Raw genomic sequence first — 16,250 nt, 5'->3', positions numbered from 1 at the left:
GTATAGTTAGTCCAATTAAAAAGTATCATTGCTCAATGCAATGCTCTTGTTATTTTGATATCTAAATCTCTGGACTAACACAGCTACTCCAATCAACATGTGTATGTGTGTATATATATATATATATATATATATATATGTATATGTGTGTGTGTATATATGTCGGTGTATGTATATACATATTTGTCTGTGTCTTTATGTATAAGTGTGCATGTTTGTATATATGTGTGTATATACGTCTGTGTCTTTATGTATAAATGTGTTTGTGTGTGTGTATACATATGTCTGTGTCTTTATGTATAAATGTGTGTTTGTATATATGTTGGCGTGTGTATATAAATGTCTGTGTCTTTATGTATAAGTGTGTGTGTATATACTGTATGTGCATGTGTGTATATACATATGTCTGTGTCTTTATGTATAACTGTGTGTGTGCATGTGTGTATATACATATGTCTGTGTCTTTATGTATAACTGTGTTTGTGTATATACGTGCATGTGTGTATATACATATGTCTGTGTCTTTATGTATAAGTGTGTGTATATATGTGTATGTGTGTATATAAATGTCTGTGTATGTATAAGTGTGTGAGTATATATGTCTGTGTCTTTATGTATAACTGTATGTGTATATATGTGCATGTGTGTATATATGTCTGTGTCTTTATGTATAACTGTGTTTGTGTATATATAACTCACATTAAATTGTTTGTTTTCTTTAACTAGCTTTATTCATTTGTTGCTGTTTTTTTTCTTTACTTTGTTAACTGATAGGAAACCTCAGTGTGAACCAAAGAGAGAAAAAGAGCCTAAGAAGCCCACAATCAAGAAGCCACTGAATGCCTTTATGTTGTATATGAAAGAAATGAGAGCAAAAGTCATTGCTGAGTGCACGTTAAAAGAGAGCGCAGCTATCAACCAGATCCTTGGAAGGAGGGTGAGCTTTTTAACCAAGGAAGGAAGTCACAAAATGCTGTGTTTATATAAAGAGCAAAAAGCACCAGACAAGGCTGATCTGAAGTGACCGAATGCAGCTCAGATTTGCCAGCCTGTGTATGTGCTTCCTGCCTGCTCCATGCCAGGGGCTGTATCAGACCATATAGTCAGCTTTACAGGCTTGTTTACTATACGATCTGCCTGCAGGGGTTGTTCTAAGGTGCCATATATTTTTGTGGGTACAAATAAAAAGGGGGCATAAAAGCATATTATGGAACTGTTGCTTGTGTATAACTTTGTTTAACCACTGCAAAGGATTTCACCATATAATTAAAGGGATGGTGCACTGTAACAAATGCTCCTTTTTAAAGGGTCAGTAAACACCTTGAAATATTTATATTAAAACAACTTTGCAATATATTTTCATGACTTATTTTGCCCCTTTTTCATGTCATTTTAGCTCTGAAAAATGAGCAAATTTTTCATTCTTAGAACTTGAAAAACACCCTTCTGACTTATCAAGGCTAACCCTGCTACATACATGTCCCTAATTGGCTTTATCAGATAACAGTAAAAAAGTATACAGTTTTTGCAAACTTTATGACTGTGGCTGTTACCTGCAGACTCCTCCAAAAAGGCAAATGATAGGTGGAGTTTGGCTATTGAAAAATAATTGCAGTAAAAAGGATGTTAATTTGCTTTAAATGGACATTGTACACTCATTTTTTCTTTGCATAAATCTTTTGTAGATGATCTATTTATATAGCCCATAAAGTTTATTTTTTTAAACATGTAAAGTTTTGCTTATTTTGACATAACATTGCTCTGATTTTCAGACTCCTAACCAAGCCCCAAAGTTTTATGAGAATACCATCAGATACCTACTACAGCTTGCTCCTGTTTGTGTAAATGGTCTTTTCATATGCAAAAGAAGGGGGGAGTGTCTTATTTACCACTTGCAGTGGGCTTTCCAGCTACCTTTTCAACAGAGCTAAACTGAGAGCTACTAAGTCAGTTTTTAAACAGTTTTATACTGGATTTTTATATCCGCTTCTGTGCATCTTATTCTTTATAGAAGTGTCTATTACATGCAGTTATATGAAAATTAGTGTATACTGTCCCTTTAAACATGTTAAGGTTTCGCTGATATGTTATTCTATAGCAACACAACGGTAATGTTTATAATTACAAGGTGTTCACTGTCCCATTAATGTGTTCCTAATGATACATTATACCTGCTATAAAAAAACTCCTTCACACTTATTTTGTTCTTTAAAGTAGCTGTTTTTCCTGTTGAAACCATCACATATAGTGAAAATCTGAATACTGCTGTAATGGCTACAAAAAATATGTAAACAAGAAGCAGCAGAAGAGATCACACCTCCCCCCAGTGGGAGGTGTGAGAGAAAGAGGTATTAAAATGTTAATTTTTGAATTTTCTCTCATTTTTGGGCTTTCTGTATATGGACAAATAGCCTTTGTGTGTATAGAGAGTAATACGATCATGGGGTCTGTTCTCCCTGCAAGCTCAGCCCATTGCAATGGATTGTGGTTTCAAAGAGCAAAAACAGATATTTCATATACAAACAAAACAATCTAAAGGAGTTTATTCACATACGTTTTATACTCTGCAACCGGTATAACAAATAATTAAGACAAACCAATTTAACAGTACATTTTCCTTTTAAAGTGAACTCAGTGCAACGATGCACCAAGCTGAACACATCTGGTAATCCAATAGGAAGAGGCATATGTCTGTAGCCAGCAGTCACCAGCTAGCGCCCCCTCCCAGTAGTGCATTACTGGTCCTGTGCCTACATAGGCTTTTCAATAAAGGATACCAAGAAAAGTCTTTTATAATTGCACGCGCTATCTGAACCATGAAAGTGTCATTTTTACTTTCATGTCTGTTTAAGGGAATCTGGTGAAGGAGGTGCTAGAGCTCATGTTCTAATATTAAAAGAGTGAATAGAGAAAGCATTGCCCTCCATTTATATGAACATTTATATATTGGGTATGGCCACGAGTCATTTGTCGTTATTAAGTAGTCGTTACTAGTTATTTCATAAGCTTACATGAAATTTCCACTCATTTGTGATCACCTGTTATTTGTTAATTAGTGGCATGCACTGTCTAGAGAAGAGCAATCAAAGTACTATGAACTGGCCAGAAAAGAAAGGCAACTTCATATGCAGCTGTACCCAGGCTGGTCTGCAAGGGACAATTATGTAAGTATGCGGCACTTGCCCCACAATCTTTCTCCTACTTTCTCCAGTTTAAGATTATCCCTTTCTAAAACTCCCTACACGCTATAGCCTAGCTTGCTTTGCTGCTGCCTAAAGTGATGGTAAACTTTACAGGTTTAAAACGATATTTTAGATGGACTTTAATTGGTCACGTCTAATGAAGATGCGCTGTAACTTGCATTGTATTCTAGACGTACCATTCTAAAACCCAGCGCTCTGGCCGCCCACTTCAAAGCTAACTTTTTGAGCTAATATTTTGAACTGTTCTCCAATAGGTGCTTTAGGCGTACAGCGATTTTTTTTTTGTAGCTAGAGGACCGATTGGAGAATTTATGTACTTTATATTTCTATTAATACCAAAATACATTTGTAATATATAAACATATGCTCTGATAAACTAAAGGGATATGAAACCGAAATGTTTTCTTTCATGATTCAGATACAACTTGTGATTTTAAACAACTTTCTAATTTACTCCTATTATCAATTTTTCTTTGTTCTCTTGGTAGATTTGATTGAAAAGCAGGGATGTATGTAGGATTTCTAGAGCTCTATATGGCAGTAGTTTTGCAAGACTGTTCTCCATTTGCAAGAGTACTAGATGGCAGCACTATTTCCTGCCATGTAGTTCTCCAGACACCTACCTAAGTATCTCTTCAACAAAGAATATCATGGGAACAAAGCAAATTTGATCATAGAAGTAAACTTACATTTTTTTAAATGCTCTGTCTGAATCACAAAAGACATTTTTTGGTTTCATATCCCTTTAATACGAGAGGTCAAGGCCTTTTTAAAATCAGACATAAAAAAAAACGTAATTGCAGTTCAGTTGTTAGTGGCAAACCAGTGATTATTGAACTGATTGTTTCACCTGTGCTCTATTTAGGATATAATGAATATCTGCCCTGTTAAGGGTCCTGAGGACTGGGTTTGGGAAACATTGCTTTAAAGGGACAGTAAACAACCTTGAGATTTTTAGAATTCTCGTACTTGAAATGCACCCTGCTGACTTCTCAAGGCTTACTCTGCTACATATCTATCCCTAATTGGCTTTATCAGAAAACAACTGCAAAAGAATGCTTTTCATACTTACATTATGACCATGGCTTCCTCATCATATTTTTTTACTTGACTTTTCACTTCATATGCTAATTTGCTTATCAACATTTCTCTATGTGTGGGTCCAGTGTTGGTGGGCACACATTTTCTATCAATAATATGAACTTGGCAGAATAGGGCTAACCAGCAGTCAGCGTGTTGATTTACTTATTACTATTCTTGTTTTCAGTACGTTTTTGGCTTAATAAAAGTGCAGCTGTGTTTAGTGGCCTTGGTATTTCATGTAATCTCTCAAATTTTAATCAGCTACAGAAATCTTCAGAGTTTTTTATAGCATTATGTTTTATACAACCACTATTCTGACTCACATGAGAATGTTTGGTTTGCTTAGAATCTTGGACTTTGTAAGGTGTCCTGTGTGTGGTAAATTTTTGTGGTAAAAGCAGCTGTTGTGACAATGTAGGTTCATATATATGTTTTCTTCATAAATGGAAAGAGTCCACAGCTGCATTCATTACTTTTGGGAAATAAGAACCTGGCCATCAGGAGGAGGCAAGGACACCCCAGCCAAAGGATTAAATACTCCTCCCACTTCCCTTATCCCCCAGTCATTCTTTGCCTTTCGTCCAAGGAGGTTGGCAGAGAAGTGTCAGAAGTTGTTTTTGTCTCTTATGGAGGGTAGTACTCTTCGACATGGGACGGGAATTTTAAGTAATCCTGTCAGTCTCTCAGTGGGGGCTTGGATGAAAGTTAGAGTCCGGAAATGCAGGAAGAGTCTTTCTGCGAAACCATCCCGACTCATTTTAACAGCTCATCAAGCAATCAGCGTTGTCGAACTTAGCTTCGCTGCCTGCTTCTTTCTCTCAAGTCCATGTAGTAGGCGTGGGGGGAATTTAATCGTGTTTATGTGATTCAACCTGCTTATGTGTAGTGTTAACTGGGCTCGTGGCTTAGAACATAACGGCCTTTCGAAGTGACGTGACCTTATGGTTGGGCGCGCTTTTGTTGGACTGTATGGTTCACATTGTGACCGAGCGTGTTTACGTTCTGGTTTCCCATTTCCACATTCCTGACTGTGGCGACGGAAAATTATAGTCCACTGGTGTACCATAGGAGGTGGTGAGTGCCCCAGCCATTGTGGGTGTCAGGTGCCGTTTAACTTGTTTTATATATAGTCCATTTTTGGGTATCTTTGATCTAGTTATGGAGGATACAGATGTTGAGTTTTGTCAACTTTCTGATTCAGATTTATCGTCCTGTGAAGAATGTGAATTGGCCCCATTGACTCAGGTCAGTCAGTTATGTTCTTTAGGCCGTTCTAGAGCGCCTTGTTCCTCGGGCTCGTGGAGTTCCCTACCGCTCCCTACTGCTACACAAGCGGGTAACCCAGGTTATGTTTTATGGATTGTTCCCCCTGGAGGTTGTGGCACATTTTCGCTTTTACATACTTTTGGCTGTTGCATGTCTACAAGGTCCAGAGGTTTGCGATCGTGTTTGTGCCCGGTTGCCCCGGGTCTCTCGGCCACAGGAGGGTATGTGCAGTTCCCTGCGGGTGTAACTGTTCCTGAGTGTTGTGCCTTTTCGTTACAGACTGGCTCGCTTCGTGTTCTACTCATACACGTTTTTGAGCTGTTTGAGGACCCTACCCTTCTCGGTTACGGGACTCATCAGTCTCCTCCTTCGAATGGCTCACCTCGTTAGACATGGGGGATGAAGTAATCTCCTTTAAATCTTGTTATCGAGATCCTTCCCAGTTTTGTTGGAAGAACAGGGTTTCTCTTAGGCTGGTCCTGCAGATCTTTCTGTTCTTCTTAGGTGTTAACCCTTGGGTTGCCTTTCATTTTATTTTTCCAGTTAGGATAAATTTTATTTTTATTTTTCATACTATGTTTCCTGCTGGAACTTCTCGGGGATCGATACTCGCTGTTTGCTTCTACGGAAGTTGTTTCGGGACATGTTAGTCCCATGTTTGTCTGTTTTTCTTCCTCCCTCTCTGAGGGCAGATTTAGCCAGCTTGACAGTTATGACCCTGGTTGCAGGCTGGTCCTGCTTGGGTTCAGATCTTCTGTCTCGCAGCTGATTCAGACACATGGCGCCTAATATACCTTGCTGGTCAGGTTGGGGTGCCGAGTGCTCTTAACATTATTATGTTTCTTGTTATTTGTTTTACAAGTTTCAGCTAAGCATTCTCAAGAGGATTTACGGGTCTGTGTGGCTCTCGGGATTGTTTCAGTCCTAAATAGCCGTTTCTCTGGTGACTGGGTCAGTGAATTTTGCTGTGTCACTCTCTGTTGCTTACGATACCCTTGGAACCTAGAGTATTACTTCCCACATGGTGGGAAAATTAGAGGATTTAGCGCCTCTTTTCGGCCGGTCGGTCGGTGTTGCTTTAGGAAATTGTCCTTTTTGAACTTGTTCCTTTAGTGGTTCTGTTCTTCATTGAGACTTCTTAGATTGTCAGTTTCTCCTTGTGGATGGGTCACCTTCGGGGGACTTGGATTCCCTTCGGGAGTTGGTTGTTCCTTTTTAGGGACTTTAGACAGTGAGGTCTTTTTGGCCTACGGTTAGGAGTCCTTCCCCGGTCTTGGGAATGCTCTGCATCTCCTCCTTGGGATAGAAGAGGTCCTAGTGGTTTTCCACTCATATGGTACAGGTATTGCCATCCAGGTGGCATCCAAACCCATGTTTTACTGTCCCCTGACTTTGAATCTGAGGTGATGTGGAGGGTTGATGTTGCTCTGTTCGGGTGACTTGTCCTCTCTGTTCCCCTTGTGTCTTGAGCTCGGGGCTAGCTGAATAGCTAGCTCAGCATTCTAATGCTCTGTACTGTAGCAAACCGAGGGTTGCTAGTTCAATCACCTTTGAGGTCTACTCAGCCTTTCCTCTTTTCGAGGTTGATAAAATGAGCAGCGCCTTGTGTCCCTTAGAGGGGTTAGCCCCTATTTTCAAGCACAATCATGTTAATGATGCTTGGACGCCTGTTAGCTCTAGTGTCCTTTTATGGCCCTGGATCCTGCAAGGGGTGGTCTCTTTCCTTTAGGTCGGGACTTGCAAGGGCTTCTTGCTCTTGTTATCCAGTTTATTCTGGATTTTTCCCTGGGAAGTCTTTTTTTTATATCAGATGGGAAATTTATGTGCCTGGAAGATTGTTTAATATAAACATTTGTGGGGCTCAGGATTCTTGCCTTGATCGTCCGTTTGTCAAGGGTTTTACATTGCGTTTTCTCTTTCTGGATCCCGCTGTGGGATGTTACCGGACCTTATGATCCTAGGACTGGCCTGGGGGTTCCAGTTTCCAGGGTACTTGGGCTTCTCCCTTGTTCTGGCTGTTCTGTTTTGCAACTTGGCCAGATTGAGAGACGGGGCTCCTTGGGCCTTATCTTGTGCCGGCACAATGGTGTTTTAAGGGGTTCTTCCGTGTTTGTGGCCTTGTGTCCTCTAGGTTCTTCCTACGACTTCCTGTCTTATGGCAGGTGCTTATCGACTCTCTCCTCTTCAGGGGGCTCTTTGTCCTCATTACGGAGGTGTGGTTCCCTTTTTTGGGGCCTCTCCTGTGTTCGGGAGGTTGGAACAGATGTTTATCTGGTTCAGGGATTGGTCTGCTCTTTGAGTTGTTCCTTTCCATGTGGGGATCTGCTGGCTCTGCATTGAGACTTAGTCGGGTGGCCTTGCTAGATCTCCTTGGGTCTAACGCCTGATTGTTTGTCTTTAGATTGAGGTGGCTGTGTCCATTCTACCGCCCTTTTGGGGGCTGGTCTTGGGGTTCCTTTTCAGTTCCCTTACTTCAGATCTGCCGTTGCTTGGGCTGGTCTGGCTAGGTGTAGGATCTGAGATCTGTTGTTCATCTTCAGGTCTTGGGGGTGACAGTGGACCTTCTTTTTTTTAGAGGTTCTGTGTCTCTCCCCCTTTAAGATCTGTAAGTAGGCTTGGCGGCCTAGATTGCCTGGAGAGTGTCCTCTTCTTGGAGGTTGGGCAATCTCTGTCTTGGGCCGCTTCTTCCTTACGGATAGTGTTTTCTCTGTGTCTTCCTATGGATGGCAGCGTGTTACTGGTCTCAGATGTTTTCTTTTTGAGTTTGCTGCTTGTAATTTTCTGTTTGTTCGGTCTCTGAGTTCTGATGTTTTGAGGACTTTGTCTTCAGCTGTCTTTTTCGGTGCTGTTGCACAATGTTTGGGAGATGTTTCTTCTCCTGCTGATGCTTGGTTGCTCCTCGTGAGTTTGCCTGGTTGCTCCTCGTGGGTTTGGTGTCATCTCCCCTTGTTCTCGGGATCCATTTGGGTCTCTGTGGACTTGTCCTCTGAGGGTTTTTTTTTTCCTTGATGGATTTTGCTGTACATTTTGGTCATCCCTTGATTTACCCTTGTCCTATCCTTTTTGGGGGATTTTGGTACTTTACTAGTATGGGGACTGACTGCTGGGCGATGGTTCTCCTTGAGGAGTGTTGGCTCGGTGAGTCTACTTGTGGTCTCTAGGCAAGAAAAAATAAAGCGCTAAGACCTGAAGGTTACCACAGGCCACTCCCAGACCACCTCCCTAAAATGGTCACAAAGAACAGAGCAACAGAACAAATAAAGAGAGGGCGCTAATAAGCTTGAGGTAACCAAACACATTTATTAAGTAACGTCCTGATAATGTGAGAAAGCAAATAAGTAGCAAATATCATCTTCTCTTAAACTTTGTTGCTTTAAGTGAGTAAGACAGTCTTGGTGCAGATATCATACAATCCGCCGGACCCCCTTAGTGACAGGACGGCAACGTTGTATATCACTGCTCACCTTTAAGGGAAGTCGGAATGACGGCGTTCACCCCACTGGACAAACGAAGCAGCCTGTGTATATATATTTAGACTTTCGGTCTTACCAGCTCGCTGATCTGTCAGGTCGGCGTCTCACTATAACAGTTACCACTGCTTGCGGCTCTTAGCGTGAGAGGTGTTGACAGGATCCCGGCAGTTGTGGACTTTGTTCCAAAGTAGAGAGACCCGCACTTAGCGTGTATCATGCGCGGGTTAGACTAGGTACCTAGTTAGTTGTTAAGTTCTTTAACAGGAGAAAAACAGCTTTACTTCAAAGTGTTTCACCCGTTATAATGGGCTCTTGATATATCCATAAAAAGAGCTATATTTTGTTATTATATCAAGTATTATCGGAATATTTTTATCTGAATCTCAAATAATAAAAGGTCATCAGCGTATAGCGACACTTTAAGTTCATATTGACCTATCTTTATCCCCTGAATTCTTTCTCTAAGGCAGACCGCCAGTGGCTCCATTACTAAATCTTAGTGTCTGAAATGGGTCATAGTCAACAAGGGGCAGCCTACTTCCATAAACTGGTGTTAAAATGAATGTGTTCAGTGTTTCTTAAAGGGACACTGAACCCGAATTTGTTCATTTGTAATTCTGAAAGAACATGCAATTTTAATCCACTTTCTAATTTACTCCTATTATCAATTTATCTTCGTTCTCTTGCTATCTTTTTTAGAAAATGAAGGCTTCTAACCGTTATTTGTGTTTTAGTACTCTGGACAGCACTTTTTTATTGGTGGATGAATTTATCCACCAATCAGCAAGGACAACCCAGGTTGTTCAAGAAAAATGGGACGGCATCTAAACTTACATTCTTGCATTTCAAATAAAGATACCAAGAGAATGAAGAAAATTTGATCATAGGAGTAAATTTCAAATTTGATTGAAATTTCATGCTCAATATGAATCACAGAATAACATTTTTGGGTACAGTGTCCCTTTAACTCTAGTCCTCAAGTACCTCTAACAGGCCAAAATTTCATGATACCTTAAAGGGACATTCTGGTCCTTTTCATCATATCTTATAATTTACTATAAAAAAAAATTGAAAAAAAAACACACCTTTTCTAACTTTGACCCCCAAAATCTGTTACACATCTACAACCACCAAAAAACACCCATGCTAAATAGTTTCTTAATTTTGTCCTGAGTTTAGAAATATAGAGCCTTTTTTATATTTACCTATCAAAACTATATATATATATATATATATATATATATATATATATATATATATATATATATATATATATATATATATATATATATATATATTTAGTAGACAACCCAAAGTATTGATCTAGGCCCATTTTGGTATATTTCATGCCACCATTTCACCGGAAAATGCGATCATATAAAAAAAAATTGTTCTCTTTTTCACAAATTTTAGGTTTCTCACTGAAATTATTTACAAACAGCTTGTGCAATGATGGCATAAATGGTTGTAAATGCTTCTCTGGGATCCCCTTTGTTCAGAAAAAGCAGACATATGGCTTTGTGATTGCTTTTTGATAATTAGAAGGCTGCTAATTGCAGCTGTGCACCACACTTGTATTTTGCCCAGCAGTGAAGGGGTTAATTAGGTAGCCTGTAGTGTTAATTTTAGCTTTAGTGTATAGATTTCCCTCCCACCTGACACATCTTACCCCTGATCCCTCTCAAACAGCTCTCTTCCCTCCCCACCCACCAATGGTCACCCCTATCTTAAGTACTGGCAGAAGATCTGCCAGGATGGAAATAAAAGGCTTCTATTAAAAAAAATATATATATATATATATTTTCTTCAATGTGAGTCCCCCCCCCCCCCCCCACAAACAGCTCTCTAACCTTCCCCCTCTACCTATTTGCTGCCACCTTAGGTACAGCCAGTACCCGGTTACTGAACGGATCGCTATAGCTTCCAGTGCTCATTTTGACCAAGGACGTTCCAGGTACATCCGTGGTCGTTAAGGGCCGTTTTTTGGAGGACGTACCTGGCACGTCCTTGGTCATTAAGGGGTTAAAGGTTATAACTGTTTTAGTGTTAACATTTTTCTTTGAATGGGCATGTGAGGCATAGCTAGATATTCTCAGTGCACCAGCATTTGAAATACCGCAGCTGCTCAGAGCAGCAGTGGGGGCTTGTATCATTTAAGCAATTAACACATTGAGTCATTACCAGATGATATACGCACCTTAGGCTCTCCGATCAAGTGCTGTGTTTTAAATGCTGGTGCACAACGCATACTAAAATACTCTCTTGAAACAGCTATAGCTTTTATTATGAGCATTTTTGCTAATACTGTACATGTATACTGCAAAAATGTTTCTATTTAAAAGTGAAATGTATCCATGTCCATAACTATTTTGGCTGGAATGTCCCTTTAACTAGAGCACAGGTGGAATAATCAGCTAATGGGTGATAGCAGCTTAGTAACCATAATTACTGATTAGCTGATTATTCCACCTGTGCTCTAGTTAAGATATGATGAAAATCTGGCCTGTTAGGGGTACTTTAGGACTGGAGTTGAGAAACACTGTAAAAGGACCATTAAATACTGTAGAATTGCAAATCAACAAATGCATAATAAAAAGACAATGCAAAAGCACTGAATTTGACATTTTTCAGGGGGAAAAAACTACTAATTTTAGCTTCATTTTCCTTCCCCCTGCATCATGTGACAGCCATCAGCCAATCACAAAATCTATATACATATGTGAACCAAATGGCATCAAAACACAGGTTTTAGCTCCTAGAATGTCTACCCTTTAATCTTTTATCTATTTGGGCAAAAACAACTACCCACGAAGAGCGCAAAAGCCCAGAGGCCTAAACTGTAGGCACTAACACGAGGCACATCATGAAAATTGCAGCCTTCTAAAAATCAAACGGGGCAGCATTTTTTCTAAACTAGCCATGTCAGAAAGATAACTGACTACCAGATTAAAGGGACTTTATTGGCAACTTTATCCAGAATCAAGCATGGTTTCTGTCCCATTCTGGGAACAGGAGGTACAGCAACCCCTCCGGAGACACTTTGAGGATCTAGCACGGGACCTACATAGGATTGTGAATATACAAGCTTCCTCTCGAGAGATCGAGGTGCTAAGTGTAGCACAAACATTTCACCTGGCTGAGATAAGTGAAGCACCTTCCGAAGGTGTGGTGACTGGGGCCTTTTTGGCTTACGTATCTCCATTAGCCCCAGCACAAGCGGTCAGTGCTTGTCTGTCTGTCCGGCAGGCTACTGCCGTGCTTCCGGAGCTGCATGACATTTCTCTGGAGGATGTCAGTGGGGAATGCAACCCTCAGGCAAGTCCAGCATTTACAATACCTCATGACAATCAGATTTTGTTGTTTTCATGTGAAGTGGGGATTAAGAGCAGCCTATACTTCAAGCTTTCCCTCGGTCTTGCCACTGGGTCAGAACCACTAACTGTCAGCTATATTGAGATCGGGGATGTCCTTTTTTTATGCCTGCAAAATTATATTTGCCTACAGGTAAATTACCTGCTCGAGTTTCTGTGTCCTCCCACCCATTAAGAGCTGAGAGAATTGGAGTTGGGTGAATTTGAGAGAACACACCGACATTTACAGGTAGCTGCTATACGGATCTAGTGACTCTCTCGTTTCAATCTAACTCTCTGTCTCAAATATCAGAAGATCCTTCTGTGTGACTTAATTATTGGAAATCCCAAGACAGCATTGATATTGTCATATAGATTTTATTTATATTGAGAACTTCCCTTTTCATTATGTTTGTGAACTTAAAGCCAGTATGCTGAACAATAGTTATTACACTACCTTTAATACGTACGTGTAATCTTCTCTGTTTATAGACACAGATCATAAGTTTCCCCCAGAGATCGTTTTCTTTAATTTATATGATAACAGGATATTTTTTTTCATATGCTGTAACTCTCTAAGTTAATAGATATGACTGTTCTGTACAGGTTCTAGCGCGGCCATCATCTATCGCATATTAGGGATTTTATCACAATGGGCACTTATGGCTATATTACAAGGTTAGTGTTGGATATATTACACCACCCTTGAGAGGCATCTCCATTCTAATTTTCACACCATATAGAACAGAACTTGTAATAATAAAGATAGCTGCATAACCATATTAAGACATGAGAGGCTTAATTCACATACTTATAGAGGGTTATATTAACCCCGGTAGAGTTTTCGCTGCGTCTAATGGAGGCCCTGCAGAATTCTCCTAGTATGCTCCTAGTTGGCTGATTTTACAGTGCCATACATGATATACCCTCATATTGCTAATATACATATACCATATTGTATTGTAGGTTGTATTCAGCTGACACCCTCTCATATTATTTAAATTGAACTTTAATTATGGTTTAGTATACTATTGTGTTGGGTGACAGTTATTTAAATCCTGCTTCTTTCAGTGGGATATTTTTATTATTTTATCCTACATAAACCTGCTTATCTGGAAATGATCCTGTATCTCCAAAGGGATAAGATGCTACATTTGTGCCTCCCTATATGCTTTATAAATGTATATAGTTTAAGCAGGGGAAAGAGGTGCCCCTTTACAATGCATTTCATCTATGGACATAAGTCTGCATAGACAAAGCTTCCAAATGATGTAGCAACCGTTGTGTTCCTTATATATAGATATGCTTAAGTTAATTATATATAAAATAGTTTCTAGACTTTTACCCAGATGGTTTTGTACTCTCTACCCCCCATCACTATACAGTTCCCTGGTTATTTACTTAAAGGGACACTGAACCCAATTTTTTTCTTTCGTGAGTCAGATAGAGCATGCAATTTTAAACAACTTTCTAATTTAATCCTAATATCATTTTTTCTTCGTTCTCTTGCGTTCTTTATTTGAAAAAGAAGGCATCTCGGCTATTTTTTTGGTTCAGAACCATGGAAAGCACTTGTTTATTGGTAGGTGAATGTACCCACCAATCAGCAAGAACAACACAGTGTGTTCACCAAAAATGGGCCGGCATCTAAACTAAACTAACATTCTTGCATTTCAAATAAAGATACCAAGAGAATGAAAAGAATTTGATAATAGGTAAATTAGAAAGTTGCTTAAAATTGCATGCTCTATCTGATTCATGATAGAAAAATTTTGGGTTCAGTGTCTTTTTAATACCCAGGGACTAAATCTGCGGTTATCTCGTTACATACCACAGTTATATACACTTATTAATATTCCTAACTCCCACAGTTTTATTTTTCTATCTTGTGACCTGTTGCAATATTGAAAGAGACTAAGTGATTATTTTCTTAGAAAGAGGAAGACCATTTAGATAAAGATCTACAACATTCAACTATGATATATTTCCAGCAAAGGGTATAGGTACTTGAAAAATATATACTTTTTATTTTTTTTATTTGCCTAAATAATGTTGGGATCTGGCCCCATCCCAAGGGCCCTGTTCCAATTCTCATGTTATTATTTTATCTTGCTAAAAGATATCCTTGTATTGGTTACCTCTTTATATGCTGTTGTACTTTTAATCTCACCACATCAATATCTGGTGCACTGTGAGCTACTTCATGTTCTGTCTATTTAAATATATTAATCTTAGAGCCTGTTTTTTCTCTTTTAACAGATAAACAAAGGGCAAACCGGCCTTTCTGAGATGTTGGTTGCTCTTAATGATCTTAATATTTAACATGTTCATACTATAGTAACCTGGATCATTTATGCCCGACAACAATTTAGACTTACCAAGCTTTTAATAATAGCTATACATATCTTATCTATACTATAAGCTCTTTTAGTGTTAATATATGCACCTGTAAGATCCAGAAAATACAAATACTCTAGTCATGTCTTTTCTGAGCCATTTCTAGTGGAATGATAGTGGTAGTATATTACGCTCCTAAAATGGTGATTTAAACACTATCTATAAGCACCCTTTATTGGTTTAAACCATAGCATTATATATAGTATATTTCTATGTAACTCTATTTTAATATATTCATTTTGCTCCTCTAAACTGAACTAGTTTATTAAGACCCAAGAGTGGCCTCTAAGGATTGAAGAGGACATTGTCATTTTTTCATCTCTTAAAAATAGAAAATGTGAGGTTTATTTCCTGCATGTTTAAGTTTATCTGTGAAGTAACAGGTATGATTATATATTTTGTGTCACTGTGGATGCTTGGAAAAAATGTTGTATGTTTCATTTCATGTTAAACCTCAATAAAAAAATTTAAAAAAGAAAAGAAAAAAAAAATAGCATTCTCTATCTGAATCATGAAAGTGTAATTTTGACTTCAGTGTTTTATGTATTTATTTAAAGCATGTTGTTATATTTAAATGCAAGCAATTATGCAATATGTTTACCCTCCCCCCGCTAAAGTGTTAAACACACAAAGTCAACTCCAGAGCAGCAATGCACTACTGGGACATAGCTGAACACATCTGGTGAGCCAATGACAAAAGGCATATGTGAGTAGCCACCATTCACCAGCTAGCTCCCAATAGTGCATTGCTGCTTGTGAACTTACCTAGGTATGCATTTCAATAAAGGATTTCAAAGGAATGAAATAAATCTGATGAGAGAGATCATTTGAAAAAGTCTTTTAAAAGTGCATTCTCTGAACCATGAAGTTTTAATTTGGATTTCCATGTCTTTTAAATGAACATTCTAAATATTACCCCAATTATTTACAGGGGAAAAAGAAAAGACGAAGCAGGGACAAACACCAGGATTCCAGTCCAGGTAAGGTTTCTGACCAAATGTTTGGATGCAAAAATTTAACTTTAGTGTCAAGATAAAAAAAAACAAGCAGAATTCAGCTACAAGTAATTTGTTTTTCCTGGACTCTCTGACCCAAGGCATGAAGGCCACAGCGTGCCCCTCAACAACTTGTTATATGGCCATATCCACTCCTCCACCTCTCCTAATTTGCAACACACGGCACCTCTTGTGTAAATGAATTCTTGTCCTCAGTATGTTAAGCAAACATATTTGTTCCTGGGAAGTAGCTTTTATATTACTTATGTTGCTAGAGATGCACATTGGAAGTTTCATTATATGGAAGTGTAGCTTTATTTGTTTTGGATAATAATGTTTATAAAATTTGTTAACAGGCCCAGCAAGAGACAAACCATTATAATGGGACCTCTTGTGTAAAATATAGTTTCAATGTTTTTAATTATCTAGAAGCAAGTAAGAATATTTTGCTAAGTGTAAATTGCCCTATCCAGCAGGTGGAAA

General features: G+C 38.9%; 1 protein-coding gene across 2 annotated transcripts in view; it reads left to right on the top strand.

The window, feature by feature from the left end:
- Positions 1-16,250, top strand: part of TCF7 (transcription factor 7) — a 364,588-nt gene that overhangs the window by 297,081 nt on the left and 51,257 nt on the right. For both annotated transcript variants that reach the window (XM_053717219.1, XM_053717218.1), the window contains 3 exons: positions 775-937; positions 3,057-3,164; positions 15,704-15,752. In XM_053717219.1, the coding sequence (XP_053573194.1) occupies positions 775-937; positions 3,057-3,164; positions 15,704-15,752 (320 nt within the window). The remainder of the gene's footprint in view (positions 1-774; positions 938-3,056; positions 3,165-15,703; positions 15,753-16,250) is intronic.

Source organism: Bombina bombina, chromosome 6 (genome assembly GCF_027579735.1).
Source record: "Bombina bombina isolate aBomBom1 chromosome 6, aBomBom1.pri, whole genome shotgun sequence".
NCBI classification, from domain to species: domain Eukaryota; kingdom Metazoa; phylum Chordata; class Amphibia; order Anura; family Bombinatoridae; genus Bombina; species Bombina bombina.
The sequence above is the reverse complement of the archived record's forward strand: the minus strand, read 5'-3'. Positions and strand labels throughout refer to the sequence as shown.